Genomic DNA, 15,148 nt, shown 5'->3' with positions numbered 1-15,148 from the left:
GAAGGGGAGACATTTGGTCAGATACTGAATTGGTGACTCTAATCTTGAAACTGTGCTGATTGTATAGATCTTCTGTGTGTGAAACATCCATGTTTTCACTGACATGGATGGAAATTGCAATTTGACAGGTGTGTGAAGGCACATAACCACAAGGCTGTAATTGTAGTTTATGTTTTATGTCTGGGGTAATTATGGGTAATTATTGTGTGAGATGTCAGATTAGATCAGTGATTGTCAGTGACGGAGGCTGTGACTTCTCTGTGCAGTTTTGGCCTCTGCTATCTGATCTCCACCTTGCATCTCTTTTTTTTTACATTATTTTTTAATATTTGCAAAAAGATAAACTAAAGAACAGTCATGTTGCCATTTCTTGCCTCCACTGTCAGCTATGTCTTCTCCTCAAGCACCGACTGGATAACTTGTCTCATTAGAAAGTACACAAGTTTCTTGTTATGACAACATGTCACACTGCAGGGATAATTGCACCAAGTGAAACCTCTACATCTCTGCAGGCGTCCATTTAAAATAACTGACTTCCTGCTGCTTCCTGCCATTGTAGCTACATGTCTGAACGTAGCAGACCACTCTCTACAGACTATGGGACATTACTGTTTAAGTTCCAACCGGCCTGCAAGAGGAAAATACAGTTTGTTACTAAACACACCAAAATATATTCTCCCATTTTATCAACATAAGTGACACAGTTGCCCCACAGGTAAGGTTTGTAAGATGACAGTGGCCCTAAGTACGTATTTTGTATCAGTCTGTGGATCCCCAACAACAGTCCCACCCTAAAACCATCAGACTACACAGAAAGTAGACATCTAAAACACTTGACTATATTCACAGCTACTTTGAATCATCCATCCATTTTCATCCGCTTATCCGGGGCCAGGTTGCAGGGGCAGCAGGCCAAGCAAAGCACCCCAGACATCCCTCTCACCAGCAACGCTTTCCAGCTTCTGCTGGGGGATCTTGAAGAGTTCCCAGGCCAGATGAGATATGTAATCCCTCCAGTGTGTTCTGGGTCTGCCCGGGGCCTCCTACCAGTGGGACGTGCCTGGAACATCTCTAAAAAGAGGCGTCCAGGAGGATCCTGATCAAATGCCCGAACCACCTCAACTGATCCCTTTCAATTCAAAGGAGCAGCAGCTCTATTCCGAGCTCCCTCCAGATGTCCAAGCTCCTCCCCCTATATCTAAGGCTGAGCCCAGCCACCCCATGCAGGAAACTCATTTTGGCTGCTTGTATCCACAATCTTGTTCTTTCAGTCTCTACCCAAAGCTCATGACCATAGGTGATGGTTGGGACGTGGTCGGACCAGGAAATCGAAAGCTTCGCCTTTGACTGAGCTACCTTTTAACTATGATGGTGCGGTGCAGCACCCGCATAACCATACTACCCTCGATCGTGAACAAGACCTTGAACTCCTTCGCTTGAGGCAGTAACTCTCTCCCAACCCAGACTTTGAATTACTCTTATCGTATTTGGTCTTTAAAGTATGGTGTGTTTTCTGTCCAGGTGTGTGAGAAGACGGGGGAGCTGCTGCTGTGTGAGGGTCAGTGCTGTGGAGCCTTCCACCTGCCCTGCATCTCTCTGGCCGAGGCCCCTAAAGGGAAGTTTGTCTGTCCGGAGTGCAAATCAGGTACATCTGTGTCTATAAGTATTCTCTGAAAAAGGCCTCCAACTGAATTAAATAAATATACTGTTTAAGTAAACAGCCTGGGAAAAACCAGCCAATCAGAGAGAGCCAGCAGCGTCTCTAAGCATCAACAAAAACCCTGCTGAGCTCCTCCAATTGTAATTGTAGTACATTAACATAAACTTTACAAATAACAAGACTCCAGTTTATTGTTTGTATGATTTACAAGGCTTAGTGGTCAGCAGGTTGGTTATTGGGTGTATTTGTGTTATAATAGTTCCCTTGATATAAATATAAATTTCAAAAGTATATCTGATAGATGTTAACTTGCTCCTCTAAAGGTTCAAAAGGTGAAAATTATTATTTTTTCCTCAGGCATCCACACGTGCTTCGTCTGTAAGAAGCGCAGTGAGGACGTGCGGCGTTGTATGATTCCTGTGTGTGGGAAGTTTTACCACGGGGAGTGTATCGCCAACTACGCCCCAACCGCGCCTGTGAACCGAGGCTTCCGCTGCTCCATCCACGTCTGTCTCACCTGCTTCATCACCAACCCCAACAGCTCGTCCATCTCTAAAGGTCAACCAGGGGACGCTCAGATCATTTCATCGTAATTACCTGTGTTATTTGGTGCGCCGTCCACACACTGACTGCCCATTTGTTTTTCCATAGGTCGCCTGGTTCGATGTGTGCGCTGCCCGGTAGCCTATCACGCTACAGACCTGTGCATGGCAGCAGGCAGCGTCATCCTGTCCAACAACAGCATCATCTGCCCTAACCACTTCACCCCCCGCCGCGGCGTCAAGAACCACGAACACGTCAACGTCAGCTGGTGTTTCGTCTGCACTGAAGGTACGACTTTGACTTTGACAGCTGAAACTTTCAGCCTGAAGCCAGTAGTTTAAAGGAAAAGTCAGACATTTGGGGAACTACGCTTATTCACTTTTTTGCTAGGAGTTACATGAAAGGATTTATAGCAGTCTCATGTCTGTCCAGGACATTTAAAGCCACTGCTAACTTAGCTTAGCAGTAGCAGGATCTAGTTGCCTGCACATAACCTCCTGTAACTTATTGATTTTTTGTTTGAATTGATTTGTCATTTCTACACTTCAGGTTTCATTCATACTTACACATATGTCAATAAATTAGAGGTGCTTGTAGGCAGATTTTGTTACTGCGAACATTGCCAGGCTGTTTCCTGCAGTTTCCAGTCTTTGTGCTAAGTTAAGCTAACCAGCTGCTGGCTGTTGCTTCCTATAGTACAGTCACGAGAGTGGTATTAATCCTTTCATCTAACTCTCAGCAAGAGAGCAAATAAACTCAGGACACAGGACCAAAAACCTACGTGTAACTTCAGTGTAGCTCTGGCCAAACAGTAGCTAGCAAACGTTCACATGCGCACCTTAAAACAGTGAAAACAGTGCAGTTCCTCCTTCCTTCCTGCAGGTGGCAGTCTGCTGTGCTGTGAGTCTTGTCCTGCTGCGTTCCACCGGGAGTGTCTGAACATGGAAATGCCTAAAGGCAGCTGGTACTGCAACGACTGCAAGGCTGGGAAGAAACCTCACTACAAGGACATCCTCTGGGTGAAGGTTGGCCGTTACAGGTCAGTTTTCTCTTTTAAACTAAATTAGATTTATGTTACAGTAAGATATTTTAGGATATTTTATTTGCCTGTGCCTTTTGTGTTTCGTCCTCTCTTGCTCCGTAAAGGTGGTGGCCAGCAGAGGTCAGCCATCCCAAAACAATCCCAGAGAACATCCAGCGTATGAGGCACGACGTCGGGGAGTTTCCCGTCCACTTCTTCGGCTCCAACGACTACCTGTGGACCTACCAGGCCAGGGTCTTCCCTTATATGGACGTGGACGCCAACAGCAAAGAGAAGATGGGGAAAGGTGTCGATGCCACCTACAAGAAAGGTATCCTGCGTGTTCAGGCAGATGTTGGTTGTGTCTTCAGTTTGTACCTGCGAGGATGACCGATTCTGTGACTGTTGATCTTCCTCCTCAGCTTTGGAGGAGGCGGCTGTTCGATTTCGTGAGCTGCAGGCGGAAAAGGAGCTTCGGCAGCTTCAGGAGGACAGGAAGAATGACAGGAAGCCTCCGCCCTACAAACATATCAAGGTTCAGACTTGTGGTCTTACTTTGTCTTTCTGAACTCTGAAAATGCTTCATTGATCCTCCAGGTGTCTTAAAAAGTGAATCAGTGGTGACTTAATCTTTTATTATCGTTAACTCCACTTCTACGCCGATGACACCCAACTCTATCTATCCACCAAGCCTACTTCCACTTTTTCACCCACTTCCCTGTCTGACTGCTTATTGGATACTAAATCTTGGTTCTTGTACAACTTCCTCAACCTTCACAGTGATAAGACTGAGGTTCTCCTTGTAGGTACTAAATTTTCCTTAGCTAATGTGCACAGTTTATCTCTGACCACTGACAACTCCAAAGTCTGTCCGTCCCCTCAGGTTCAGCGTCTGGGTGTCATCCTGGACAGTACATTGTCCTTTGAGGCCCACATCGATATTGTTACTCGGTCTGCATACTCTCATCCATGTAATATTAATTGTTGTAATAGTGTTCATGTTTTTTTTCTGATTCATTCAGGTGAATCGACCAATAGGAAAGGTTCAGATATTTACGGCCGACCTATCAGAGATCCCGCGCTGCAACTGTAAGGCGACAGATGAGAGCCCGTGTGGGATGGACTCAGAGTGCATCAACCGCATGCTGCTGTACGAATGTCACCCACAGGTACAGAAACACCTCCACCACACTCATGTTAATTGTTCCATGTTAAGTGACGTTCAAAAATCAAGAGCAAATGAAGCCTTGTGTCTTGGTTCCCCACAGCTCAAAAATGTAAGAACTGCACGGAGAAGTTAACACCCCAGTTCAGACCAAAATTTGCAACAAGACAAGTTGAAACATGCGACTACCTGCAACGTGCCGTTCTACAACGCTCTAAAAACCTGCTGGTTCACACCAAGTCAGATAGATGAGACGGTGTATCATCTCTAGTCAACAACTCTCTGTTCTTCCGTTGTGATTTGCAGCTTTTCAGACTTATATTATGGCTGAATATAATTTGTAGCTTTTTAAAATCTGAATGAGGATGGTGATAGTGAGATACTGGCTACAGTGATAAAACAAAACCAGCATCAGATGGACTGTATTCATAATCAATACGGCACAATAATATAACCAGCGCCAATTCATCAGTCAATGAGAATGTGTGTGTGGGCGGGGCATAAGCACATACAGCCAGCAGCAGCAGCGACCCACTGTGCAACACCGGCACACCGTGAGGACAGAAACAGAGGGCTCGGTGGGGATGGAGCACCTGCTGCAGCAAGCCGGCTGCGGTCATTTTGACTTGACCAGCGGGCTTCACTACAAGCTGATTGGCTGTTGAAACAGGTGACATGCTTTAAAACCAGCCACCGGTGATTTGACCAGCTGAGTGTCAGGTGACACCATCAGCCATCTTGAGTCGCGCTCAGACTGGCCAGTTCACACCGCTGACACACTTCTCTGCAGCGTTCTAAAATGTCACAAATCTTTGGTCTGAACTGGCTTCATTCAGTTCACAGGCAGGCACATCAAACATTATAAACCTCCTTAACTGTTCCACACACGGAGCTACAAAGACAGGACAGACAGAACATGAGTGAATTTTGGAGCTTGAAACAGCCTGATGAAAGCGCTGAAACTGAACCAAAACCAGTTGAAGCTGTGGACGGTAAAACCAAAACAATGATCTCAAAGACGCTAAAATGTTTGCAGGTTTGTCCGGCGGGTGAACGCTGCCTCAACCAGGCATTCACCAAGCGTCAGTACAGCCAGGTGGAGATCTTTAGGACGCTGTCTCGAGGCTGGGGGCTCCGCTGTGTCCATGACATCAAGAAGGTAACTGGATACTGTCATTAATAATAATACTGGCACTACTGTACCACTGTAGAGCTGATATCAGTGAGACTGGGTCGGGCTAAATAATGGATGTTTGTTGTGTTGTATTATCTCAGGGTCAGTTTGTGAGCGAGTACGTCGGGGAGGTGATTGATGAGGAGGAGTGCAGGTCCAGGATCAGACATGCCCAGGAGAACGACATCTGTAACTTCTATATGCTGACACTGGACAAGGTACAACTCTGGAGCCAGACTCTGTGTGCGTGTGCGTGTGCGTGTGTGTGTGTGTGTGTGTGTGTGTGTGTGTGTGTGCGTGTGCGTGTGCGTGTGCGTGTGTGTTTAAACAGGAACTGTGTCCTCGGTTCACACTACGGTACGTACTGACACTAAAAACCAGGGCTGTTCCTAACAACTAATTTCTCTGATGTTCAAACAGAGGTAAATGTGGTTAGTCAGCTCATCTGAAAGTAAGAAAACACTTGACAAAAAGGTCTAAATTGAATCTGTCAGGGTTAATATTGTTAAAAAAAATGTAGTGTATATTATGAGCCATTTTAAATTGTTAATCACATTTTTCAATAACCAAATGGTGTCTGTTGCTGAAATGTGTGGCACTTTGCATCGGGCGTATGAACACTGCACATTATCCTACAAAACAAGACAATTTAGCAAAAATAAAAATTAACAAATAATATTTATTTACTGTGTCTTCAACGTCCTGACTGTCCATTCTAACACACACACACACACACACACACACACACACACACATATTGAGGCTTCTCAGGATCTTCTGCATGCCTAACTCCAGACAAGCCCAAAGCCTTGGACCTACTTTCGGCAGATCTTCGCAGAGACATCGACGTTCTGTGTATGCTGTGGACATCATGTAGAAATACTGTGTGTGTGTGTGTGTGTGTGTGTGTGTGTTTGTGTTTGTGTTTGTGTTTGTGGGTTAGGATCGAATCATCGATGCCGGGCCGAAGGGGAACGAGGCTCGCTTCATGAACCACTGCTGTCAACCCAACTGTGAGACGCAGAAGTGGACGGTGAGCGGAGACACCCGGGTGGGACTGTTCGCCCTTGTTGACATCACTGCAGGTACGCTGCTTCAAGATCAGAGCTGAGCATTAATAATAACCTCTGTGATCAGCTGGTTTAAGAATCCAGGCTCTGTCCTTGAAATCAACCTTTAAATTCAGTGTTTGGTCAACAATCAAAAATGACCAGTTTAATGATTTTTATTTGGAGATATTTGATGCTTTTATTTTTTGATAAATGTATAAATATTCAAATAATAATAATATGCACATTCAGCACATCCAATGCATCAAAACATTGTTTTTTAGTTGGAGCCGCGCCTCGTTTTCAAACTGTATGGTTCGCTAAAATGAACAATGACAGCAATATAGTCCACGATGAGCAGCGCTATAATCAACCTGCGTAGTTGTCCCTCCATTGTGACATTAGAAAGTGTCACATTTATCTTGCAACTGTACTCTTCTTCAACGTTTGCTTTACTTCCTGGATTTTTCCCACATGGAAATTCTGACCAATCAAGAGCAGCTTTCTCGCACAAGGCATTTGATCTGGTCCGCTTGTAAATGCTGCCGTGAGAACATGAAACAACTCTAGGCAATTATACAACTTTGTGACAAAATTAGTCCCTGATTCAGACCAAAGGAGGCGACTCTAGGTCTGAAAGCACCCTAAAAGATGGAGTGCCAAACGTTTGTCTCCCCCCTCTGGCTTTAAGAGAAATTACATAAACACTGTCGAGGCCTGTTGATGATGTATGTGTGCAGGAGAGCTTTCTGAATCTCCCCCTCTCCCTTGTCTTGTGTGTTTTTTTAACTTTATTCTCCCATATGAACACTGAGTTTATTTTTATCTGGAGCCTCCACTTCAGAAACTTTTCTTGGACGTTTCTTAGGATTTTCTGCCACAGCCTCCACCATCTGCAGCTCCGTCGTTACTGGTCTCTCCCCTCTTACTTTCTTTTTTACTTTGAGAAAAAGAAGAAAATGTGCACATACAGATGAAACATTGAGAAAAGAAAATCAGTGCCAAACAGAAAAATACAACAAAAACAAATCTGATGTAACATGAATAATTTAATCTCTCCCCCTGTTAGCTCTGACTGGTTGACATAAAACGCATCACTTCCGGTGCGTCTGCATAGAAACGTCACCACAGAAACCCAACACCACAGCTACACACTGTGACTAAGTACTGTATCTGTACACTGCGGAACACAAGAGAGCTGATTCAGCCTATCACAACCAGGGAAACTTATGTGACCTTGTGTCGCGAGGGTTTGAATGTCACAGACGATTAGTAAAAGTCCTGCACTCGAGCTTTACAGTACTCACATGATGTGTAGATTGATAGTTAGTCATTGTAACTGGTCCTCCTGTCCACACTGGCCGTGAAACTGTCCCCTCCTCTTGTGAGTTCAGTGTAACGTGATGAGAACAAACTCTACAGTGCATCTGATCGAGCGTCACACAGTTGACTGACTGAAGCTAAAATGAGGCTTAAACATTTGAGCTTTATTTGTGTGTTTGTGACCAGGCACAGAGCTCACCTTCAACTATAATCTGGAGTGTTTGGGGAACGGGAAGACGGTCTGTAAGTGTGGAGCGCCAAACTGCAGCGGCTTCCTGGGCGTCAGGCCAAAGGTGAGGGCCACTAACAAAATACAACTCTGTCTGATTCATCTGATTCAACATCTGAGGTCAGAGAGGGGAAGAAGAGCCTTTAATACCGCACTGAAAATAGTAAAGTGAAGTACGTTGAAGTTTAGTGCAGTACTTGAATAAATGTACTTAGTTCCAGTCCACTGCTGTCTGAGCTACAAGTTATTTTGAAGAGCTGAATTCAGTCTGTAATTGAAGGACTACAACATGTAGTCGTCTAAATAAACGCAGCGTTAAAACCTCCTCTCGTCTCCAAACCAGAACAACCCTCCGTCTGAAGACAAAGGTCGTAAACTGAAGAGGAGGGGCCATGGCAAGAGGAAGAACAAGGTGGTGGTGACCAAAGAACGAGAGGACGAGTGTTTCAGCTGCGGAGACGGAGGACAGATGGTTTCCTGTAAGAGACCCGGCTGCCCCAAAGTTTACCACGCCGACTGCCTCAACCTCACCAAGAGACCTGCAGGTCAGTGGCTCCGCCTTTAACAGAATAACCCGCTTAATATGCCACAGTATGAACAGGGGTTACATGAGCCCCCAAACCAGACACAACTCAGCCCTGAGCAGAGTGACCGTCCTCTACTGACCAATCAGACTGCAGTGTTCACAGCTCCACCTTTTAGTACCAGATCTGTGTGCTAGGTACCCCAACAGAGGGGGGACCGAACATGGGGACGGTAAGGAACGGTTCTGTTGGCACCATCCACAACTTTTACAGTGGACACAGAAAATAAGTGTACCAAACTGAACTGAACAGGACTGCTCGGTGGAAATAGGGCTTTAGATGTTCTTGTTGCACGGCACTAACTACAGATAAGCACCTCATGCAGCCCCACTAACTATCCCTTTAAATCAGCTTTCAAAGTCAGATCTTCAGTCACAGTTGATGTTACACATTCTTTGGCTTTCTTGTCTTTATATTTATCGCAGGTCGTTGGGAATGTCCGTGGCACCAGTGCGACATCTGTGGAAAGGATGCGGCGTCCTTCTGCGAGATGTGCCCCAGCTCCTACTGCAGCCAGCACCGCGACGGCCTGCTCTTCATCTCCAAGCTGGACGGCAAACTGTGCTGCAGCGAACACGACCCCTGCGGGCCTGAACCACTGGAGCCAGGGGAGATCAGGGAGTACACCCCCGAGCCCAGAGCCCTGACCTCGGGGCTGGGCATGGCCATCATCCCCTCTGCTGCTCCTAACGCCAACACCAGTCAGATCCCGACCGCCAGGAAGGTCCAGGAGATCAGCAGCAGCGCCGGCACATGTACCTCTGAGCCGCTTCCTGCTTTCTCCATACCGGTACCCATCACTATCCCCGTCGCAGCGCCCGCCTCTTCGCCTCCCCCTAGCAGCTCAGATGCCCCCAGCAGCCCACCGGTGTATGACCTCCCACACTACTCGCCCATCTCCTCATATGAGGAGGAGAGGGATGTCTTAGAGGAGGATGAGGAGGACGAGGAGCTGCTGGAGGAAGTGGAGGACGAGTCAGAGGAAGAGGGTGAGGTGGGTAGGCAGAAATCAGATCCTCACGAAGAGGATGGAGAGGAGGTGATGGAATACCTGGAGATCAAAGAGGATGAGGAGGAGGAGGAAGAGGAGGACGATGAGGAGGAGGAGGAGGAAGAAGAGGAGGAGGAGGAGGAAGAGTGACGCACAGTGGATTATTATTTACAGTGGAACAGATTAACTGCTACACAAAAGCAGTCACTACAGCGGGGACGCAAATGAAGATTAACCAATCACACGCAGCCCAGTCTGTCACTGTACCCAGCGAGCAGGTGGACGTACGGAGGGCTCTTTAGGACAAAACTAAATCAACACATAAATAAATTGTCCATAAATAAACAGCATAAATACTGTATAGACTCATATATACACAGACAGGTATTACTGATTTAGTTTTGTCCTATGAGTCATCCTCGTGTGGTGACACAGTGACTTTGCACACACTGGCGCTGACTGCACCTTGATGTGGGAGATCTGACAAAGAAAATTATCTGGAACTTCTACAGACCGTAGAACTTGGGATTTGTAAACATATTTCACGTCACTACTTGTTTTCTCACCTGCTGGTTTGTTTCAGTATTTCTTCTCACTAGTATTTCAGCAAGTTGACCTGCAAAAAAAAAAAAAAAAAAAAAAAAAAAAGCTTCATGTAATTGGAGACAGTTCCTGTTTCTGCAGAGCCAGTGTGTACTGTAGGTGTTTCGTGCTAGAAAAGACTGCACTTCCTGTCAGGGCGGGGTGAACTCTCCGGTCTTCGGTAAATGACCTCAGCTTGGTAACATTTGAATCAGACAGTGGCCATGTTTGCAAAATACCTGATTTTTCCCATAAATAGATCAGTTCTCTGTCCCTGCAGGGATCACCTTCAGTTTGGGTCGTGTTTTAAACTTGGATGTCGCTCCAAATCAGGGCCGGAAAATCTTGGTCGACTGAAATTCTACCAACTCTTCAAGGAGAGGGAACAGATTAAGTAAATTGGCTGCTACCTGGTGGTGTCGGTGTCCACCACAGTGTTTCTTTCATGAGGCTAGTGTATATTTTAAATCCTTTGCAGTGGGCACTGAGCCTGGGCGGCATGGTGGTGCAGTGGTTAAGAGAGTTATGGGTTCGCCGGGGCCCTTCTGTGCAGAGTTTGCATGTTCTCCCTGTGTCAGCGTGGGTTTCCTCCAGGTGCTCCAGCTTCCTTCCACAGTCCAAAGACATGCAGGTTAATTGGTGACTCTAAATTGTCCGTAGGTGTGAATGTGAGTGTGAATGGTTGTCTGTCTCTATGTGTCAGCCCTGCGATAGTCTGGTGACCTGTCCAGGGTGTACCCTGCCTCTCACCCAGTGTCAGCGGGATAGGCTCCAGCCCCCTGCGGCCCTTACAGGAGAAGTGGTTATGGATAATGAATGAATGAATGAATGAATGAATGGGTGCTGAACTGAGTTTGACATTTTTTCTGGTTGCTGGGAGTTGAAATATAGGCCAATATAGCTGTTAATATTCCAGAATTCCTGCCACAGAGAACAACTGTCAAACACACTGTATGTTTTAAATATTCATATAAACAGCCCACATTTATACAGCAACAAAACACTTTGAATTAAATAACCTGAAAACAAGCTAAATGAAGAAGTGGCCTGTTGAACAGAGTGACGAATCACAGGTTTAGTGGCAGAGGAGGAAAAGGACTTGATGAGCCAAGCATCACTGTAAATTACCAAGTCTGCTATTCACTGTCGGGCTTGCAGTGGAGGAGTGAAGCATATCTCTGGTCTGAACTACGAGGAGACTTGCAGTGTGTTGAGCAATGCCTGACAGCGTTCTCACTGAACGTCTGCGGCTTGCAAGCGTACAGTGTTTACACAGACAGCGTTACTGCTGTAACTACTGTATTTCCACTATTAAAAGCTAGTACTCTACAGTTTTTGGAGCTGTGCAAGCAACTGCATAATCAGCAACACAGTCCTGCAAATATTTCACAATAGAAAGCCTCGTGTTTACAAATGAAGGGATTCCGTCCACAGAAACGCTGTTAGAGCACTTTTATTTTGAAACGTAAACAGGAAGCGTTGAGTTAGTTGTGTCAAATGAAGACATCAAAACTGTAGTGAAAGGTGGTATAATGTCAGTATGATCAAAGACCATTTTCAAACTCTGTTTTTGCTGAAAACAGCGCACGTCACCCATGGAAAATAGGCGAGATTCCTATTCTCAAGATGTTCCACAGCTGAGCAGCAGCCACACTGCACCTGAACAGCGCTGCTCACGGTAGCAGTGTGGCTGCTCTGACTTGTTCACACTGGCGCTGGGAGAAAAAAAAACAAGAGGTTCTGCCTTGCACACGCACTGCTCATGTAGGCAATGTGGCCTGGGAAGACCGTGACCGACGTGGATGAGGCATATGCTCCAAAGAAAATCTGGTCTTTATATGTTTATATTTAAGTTGCTTGGCAACAAATCTTATAGGTCACACAGTGTTAGGCTATTTGATATATTTAATTAGTATTAGTATCAATTAATTTATTTATTTGTCATATTTCCCACTGGACAATTTAGCCGCTGATACTTTGATCTGCCAGACAACTACATGTGATGCCAGCCAAAAGCTGGCTTACAAACTCTGATTGAACTGATGTAGTTCACAGCTCACACCACCAGAGGTCAGTGTCTACTGGGGGAACAGGCAGCTGAGCTGAGAAAGATTGCAAGTGGTGGGGATAACGTTACAGGAGTAGTGTAAATTAGAATGCCTCTGCCCGTGTTTTGGAGTATCACCGCATATAAATTTTCATGAGATGAATTCTTCTAACTACAAAAGCAGTCACAACAAGTTTTACCAAGTTCTCGAGCAAGAGGGGCGCTTATTTCCTATCTTGTCATTATTCTTTGGGACATAAGTATTTAAACCCATCAAGACTTTTCTAAGTCTAAGTCTGCGTATTCAAAACACATTGTTGGCCAGACAATGTCAGTACATGCTACTGTGACTTTTATCACCAGCAGCTCAGCTTTATATCGTTCACCCCAGTGATATGTCAGGAAGGAATGAAAAACAGATACCGCTGAAGCCTAGTCACTTGTTACTTGCTGTCTAATCACAGTGAAGGAGGGGCAGGACAAATACTGGAAAGACCAACCGTCGAAATGAACACACACAAACCCGCACGTCCGTCCTCTCTGCCTATGTTCCTCATCCAGAGCAGGGCTCTACATTGCGCCAAGGCTTTTACTTTGGCGGGTATTCCGTATCTGATCAACCACTGCACTTCCAGCCAGGCGTTTTCAAAAGAGTTCCTGGCCTTTTCAAAGTAGAAAAAGAAAAACTTTGGTGGACACACGGCCTTTCAAAAGTAACGATGACCAATGACATTGGATAAGAGTGTATCGACAAACCGACCGACCAGAAGGTGTCAGCCCTACTCAGAATGAAACAAAACCAGCTCCACTGGTGGTCAGAGCACTTTGGGTTTTTTTGGAAATCAGTTCAACAATAAGGATTTTATTGTCCACAGGAGTAGTTGCTTCCATTTCCTGTGGTCTCAGTTTCAGTCTCCAGTTCTCCTTGACGCCTCAGATCATTTGACGGTGCTGGTGATCATACCATCTACGATAACTTGAAAGTGCCACATGATTGGCTGCCTGGTGTAGCCTCAACAAGAGTTCACACAACTAGCGATACTGCCAACAGCAGGCATCTCGAGTTCTCTTAATTTTACGCCAAAATAAACGGACGAGGATTCAGTGTTTGACTGAGAACAGTCTTCATGCCTCAGAGAAAGTGTTGATACCAGGATGGGACGCTGAAGCTGTCTCGTAGGTTCTTTAGCAGCTCTATAAGGAGACGAGTTGGACGCTCCTGAGGCTCATATCCTCCGTCACAAAGAGTCAGTCTCACCCTGGTGGTCTGAATGCAGAGATAGTTAGCCTCAGTGTGTATGCTGTGCTCTGTAGTCATTATTTATCTACTGTTCAGTGACGCACAAATAGTGATGATGAAGAGGAGGAGGTGGAGAGTCAGGGGGGTGTTAGCTCCTGGTTCCCTCCTCGTCTCGACTCAAACTAAAGTCTTCGATGGGATGCTTGAAACAACGGACTCCTGCTATGATGCTTGCACTTCAGTATGTGTTCTTGCCACGTGTTTTTTGCTCTGTCTTCAAGCTTAATATTGTCTGTGTGTTATCTGCCAATGCCTTAGAGTGTATTTCTTTGGAGATATTTTTAAGGAATGGTTTGGCGCCTGTGAGAGCCAAGTGTCCCTACTAATGCCTTTTTACAGTCGCCCAACAAGCAATGTTTCATTCCAGTGTAATTATGACCTGTTAGATCTCAACCATTGACCTGTTCAAACAACTGCTATATAAATATATAAGAAAAAGAAGTTAGGGAATGAGCTTCGTACCGGCCTCGTTCTTTCTTCGTCTGTGTAGTCGTGTGTTTAGAGTCCACAAAGGTCGTCACACTGCACCAAAGCCAAGTAAGTCATGATTTTCTGTACTTTTTATTTATCCCACTTGTTTTAGACTTCCTGTAAACGACTCGATGGATTTGTTTTTGCAGCAGCAGGAGGGCGGAGGTGGTGAGAACGACATTGCCGACAGTGTCCAGGATGGGAAGTGATTTTAACAATATGAAACAAAACACAGGTAAGTTTCCTCAGATTTCTCCTCCCACTTGTTTTAAAGGAATATTTCACCTGTAAAATGACCGTTTGTATAACAGTCAGTAGATTCACATGACATAAGAGCAAAATTAATTTATTGTGTCAGTCGGACTAAAACCGGACTTTTAAAATACATGTAAACATGTTAGTTTGACTGAAATCGTAGTAAATTGAATTTCTCAAAGACATATGTATACAGTTGATCATAATAATGACTCCGAATAACACATTTCATATTATAAATCAATGCATTTCTAACAGACTTTGGCGTGTCGCTGCGGGCGGCTAGTGCAACACATGCACCTTTTTTTCTCCGATAACAAACGATCCAGACGTTCAGGAGGTTTTCACCTGAAGCCAAATTACCCACAGAAGTCTCTTCATCTCTAAACAAACAGATCAGGTGATTTAAACCACCAGAAACACTAAATACAGCAGTTGCATGTTACATAACAGTGTAACTCCAGCGCTGCACATTGCAGTCTGGCTTCTTACCATGGTAATCTGGAGCCAGTGTTTGGTTTGTCCATTCTGGGCTACTGTAGAAACGTGAAGATGCAACATGGTGATCTCCATAAACAAACACCTGAGGCCTGTGCTACGAAGCCAGCTCAACTTACCCAGGATATTCTTTCGTTATATGGTTTGACGAACCCGTCAAATCGTCCATCTGGATAACTGGTACTACAAAGCTGGTTATCAACCAGTTCAGCCAACTGTGAAAGGGGCGGGGGTGTTAATTATGAGTGACATCATC

General features: G+C 45.3%; 1 protein-coding gene across 2 annotated transcripts in view; it reads left to right on the top strand.

The window, feature by feature from the left end:
- The window catches only part of nsd1b (nuclear receptor binding SET domain protein 1b), a 38,983-nt gene extending 24,872 nt beyond the window's left edge, over nucleotides 1-14,111 (top strand). For both annotated transcript variants that reach the window (XM_050041439.1, XM_050041438.1), the window contains exons 12-24: nucleotides 1,522-1,645; nucleotides 2,018-2,218; nucleotides 2,312-2,491; nucleotides 3,086-3,242; nucleotides 3,350-3,555; nucleotides 3,647-3,759; nucleotides 4,247-4,393; nucleotides 5,426-5,548; nucleotides 5,665-5,781; nucleotides 6,507-6,648; nucleotides 8,122-8,228; nucleotides 8,508-8,709; nucleotides 9,174-14,111. In XM_050041439.1, coding sequence (XP_049897396.1) covers nucleotides 1,522-1,645; nucleotides 2,018-2,218; nucleotides 2,312-2,491; nucleotides 3,086-3,242; nucleotides 3,350-3,555; nucleotides 3,647-3,759; nucleotides 4,247-4,393; nucleotides 5,426-5,548; nucleotides 5,665-5,781; nucleotides 6,507-6,648; nucleotides 8,122-8,228; nucleotides 8,508-8,709; nucleotides 9,174-9,889 — 2,535 coding nt within the window. In that variant the 3' untranslated portion in view covers nucleotides 9,890-14,111. The remainder of the gene's footprint in view (nucleotides 1-1,521; nucleotides 1,646-2,017; nucleotides 2,219-2,311; nucleotides 2,492-3,085; nucleotides 3,243-3,349; nucleotides 3,556-3,646; nucleotides 3,760-4,246; nucleotides 4,394-5,425; nucleotides 5,549-5,664; nucleotides 5,782-6,506; nucleotides 6,649-8,121; nucleotides 8,229-8,507; nucleotides 8,710-9,173) is intronic.
- Nucleotides 14,112-15,148: the final 1,037 nt, after the last annotated feature.

This window comes from Epinephelus moara, chromosome 3 (assembly GCF_006386435.1).
Source record: "Epinephelus moara isolate mb chromosome 3, YSFRI_EMoa_1.0, whole genome shotgun sequence".
NCBI classification, from domain to species: domain Eukaryota; kingdom Metazoa; phylum Chordata; class Actinopteri; order Perciformes; family Serranidae; genus Epinephelus; species Epinephelus moara.
Note: the sequence above shows the minus strand (reverse complement) of the source record. Positions and strands in the feature narration are given on the sequence as shown.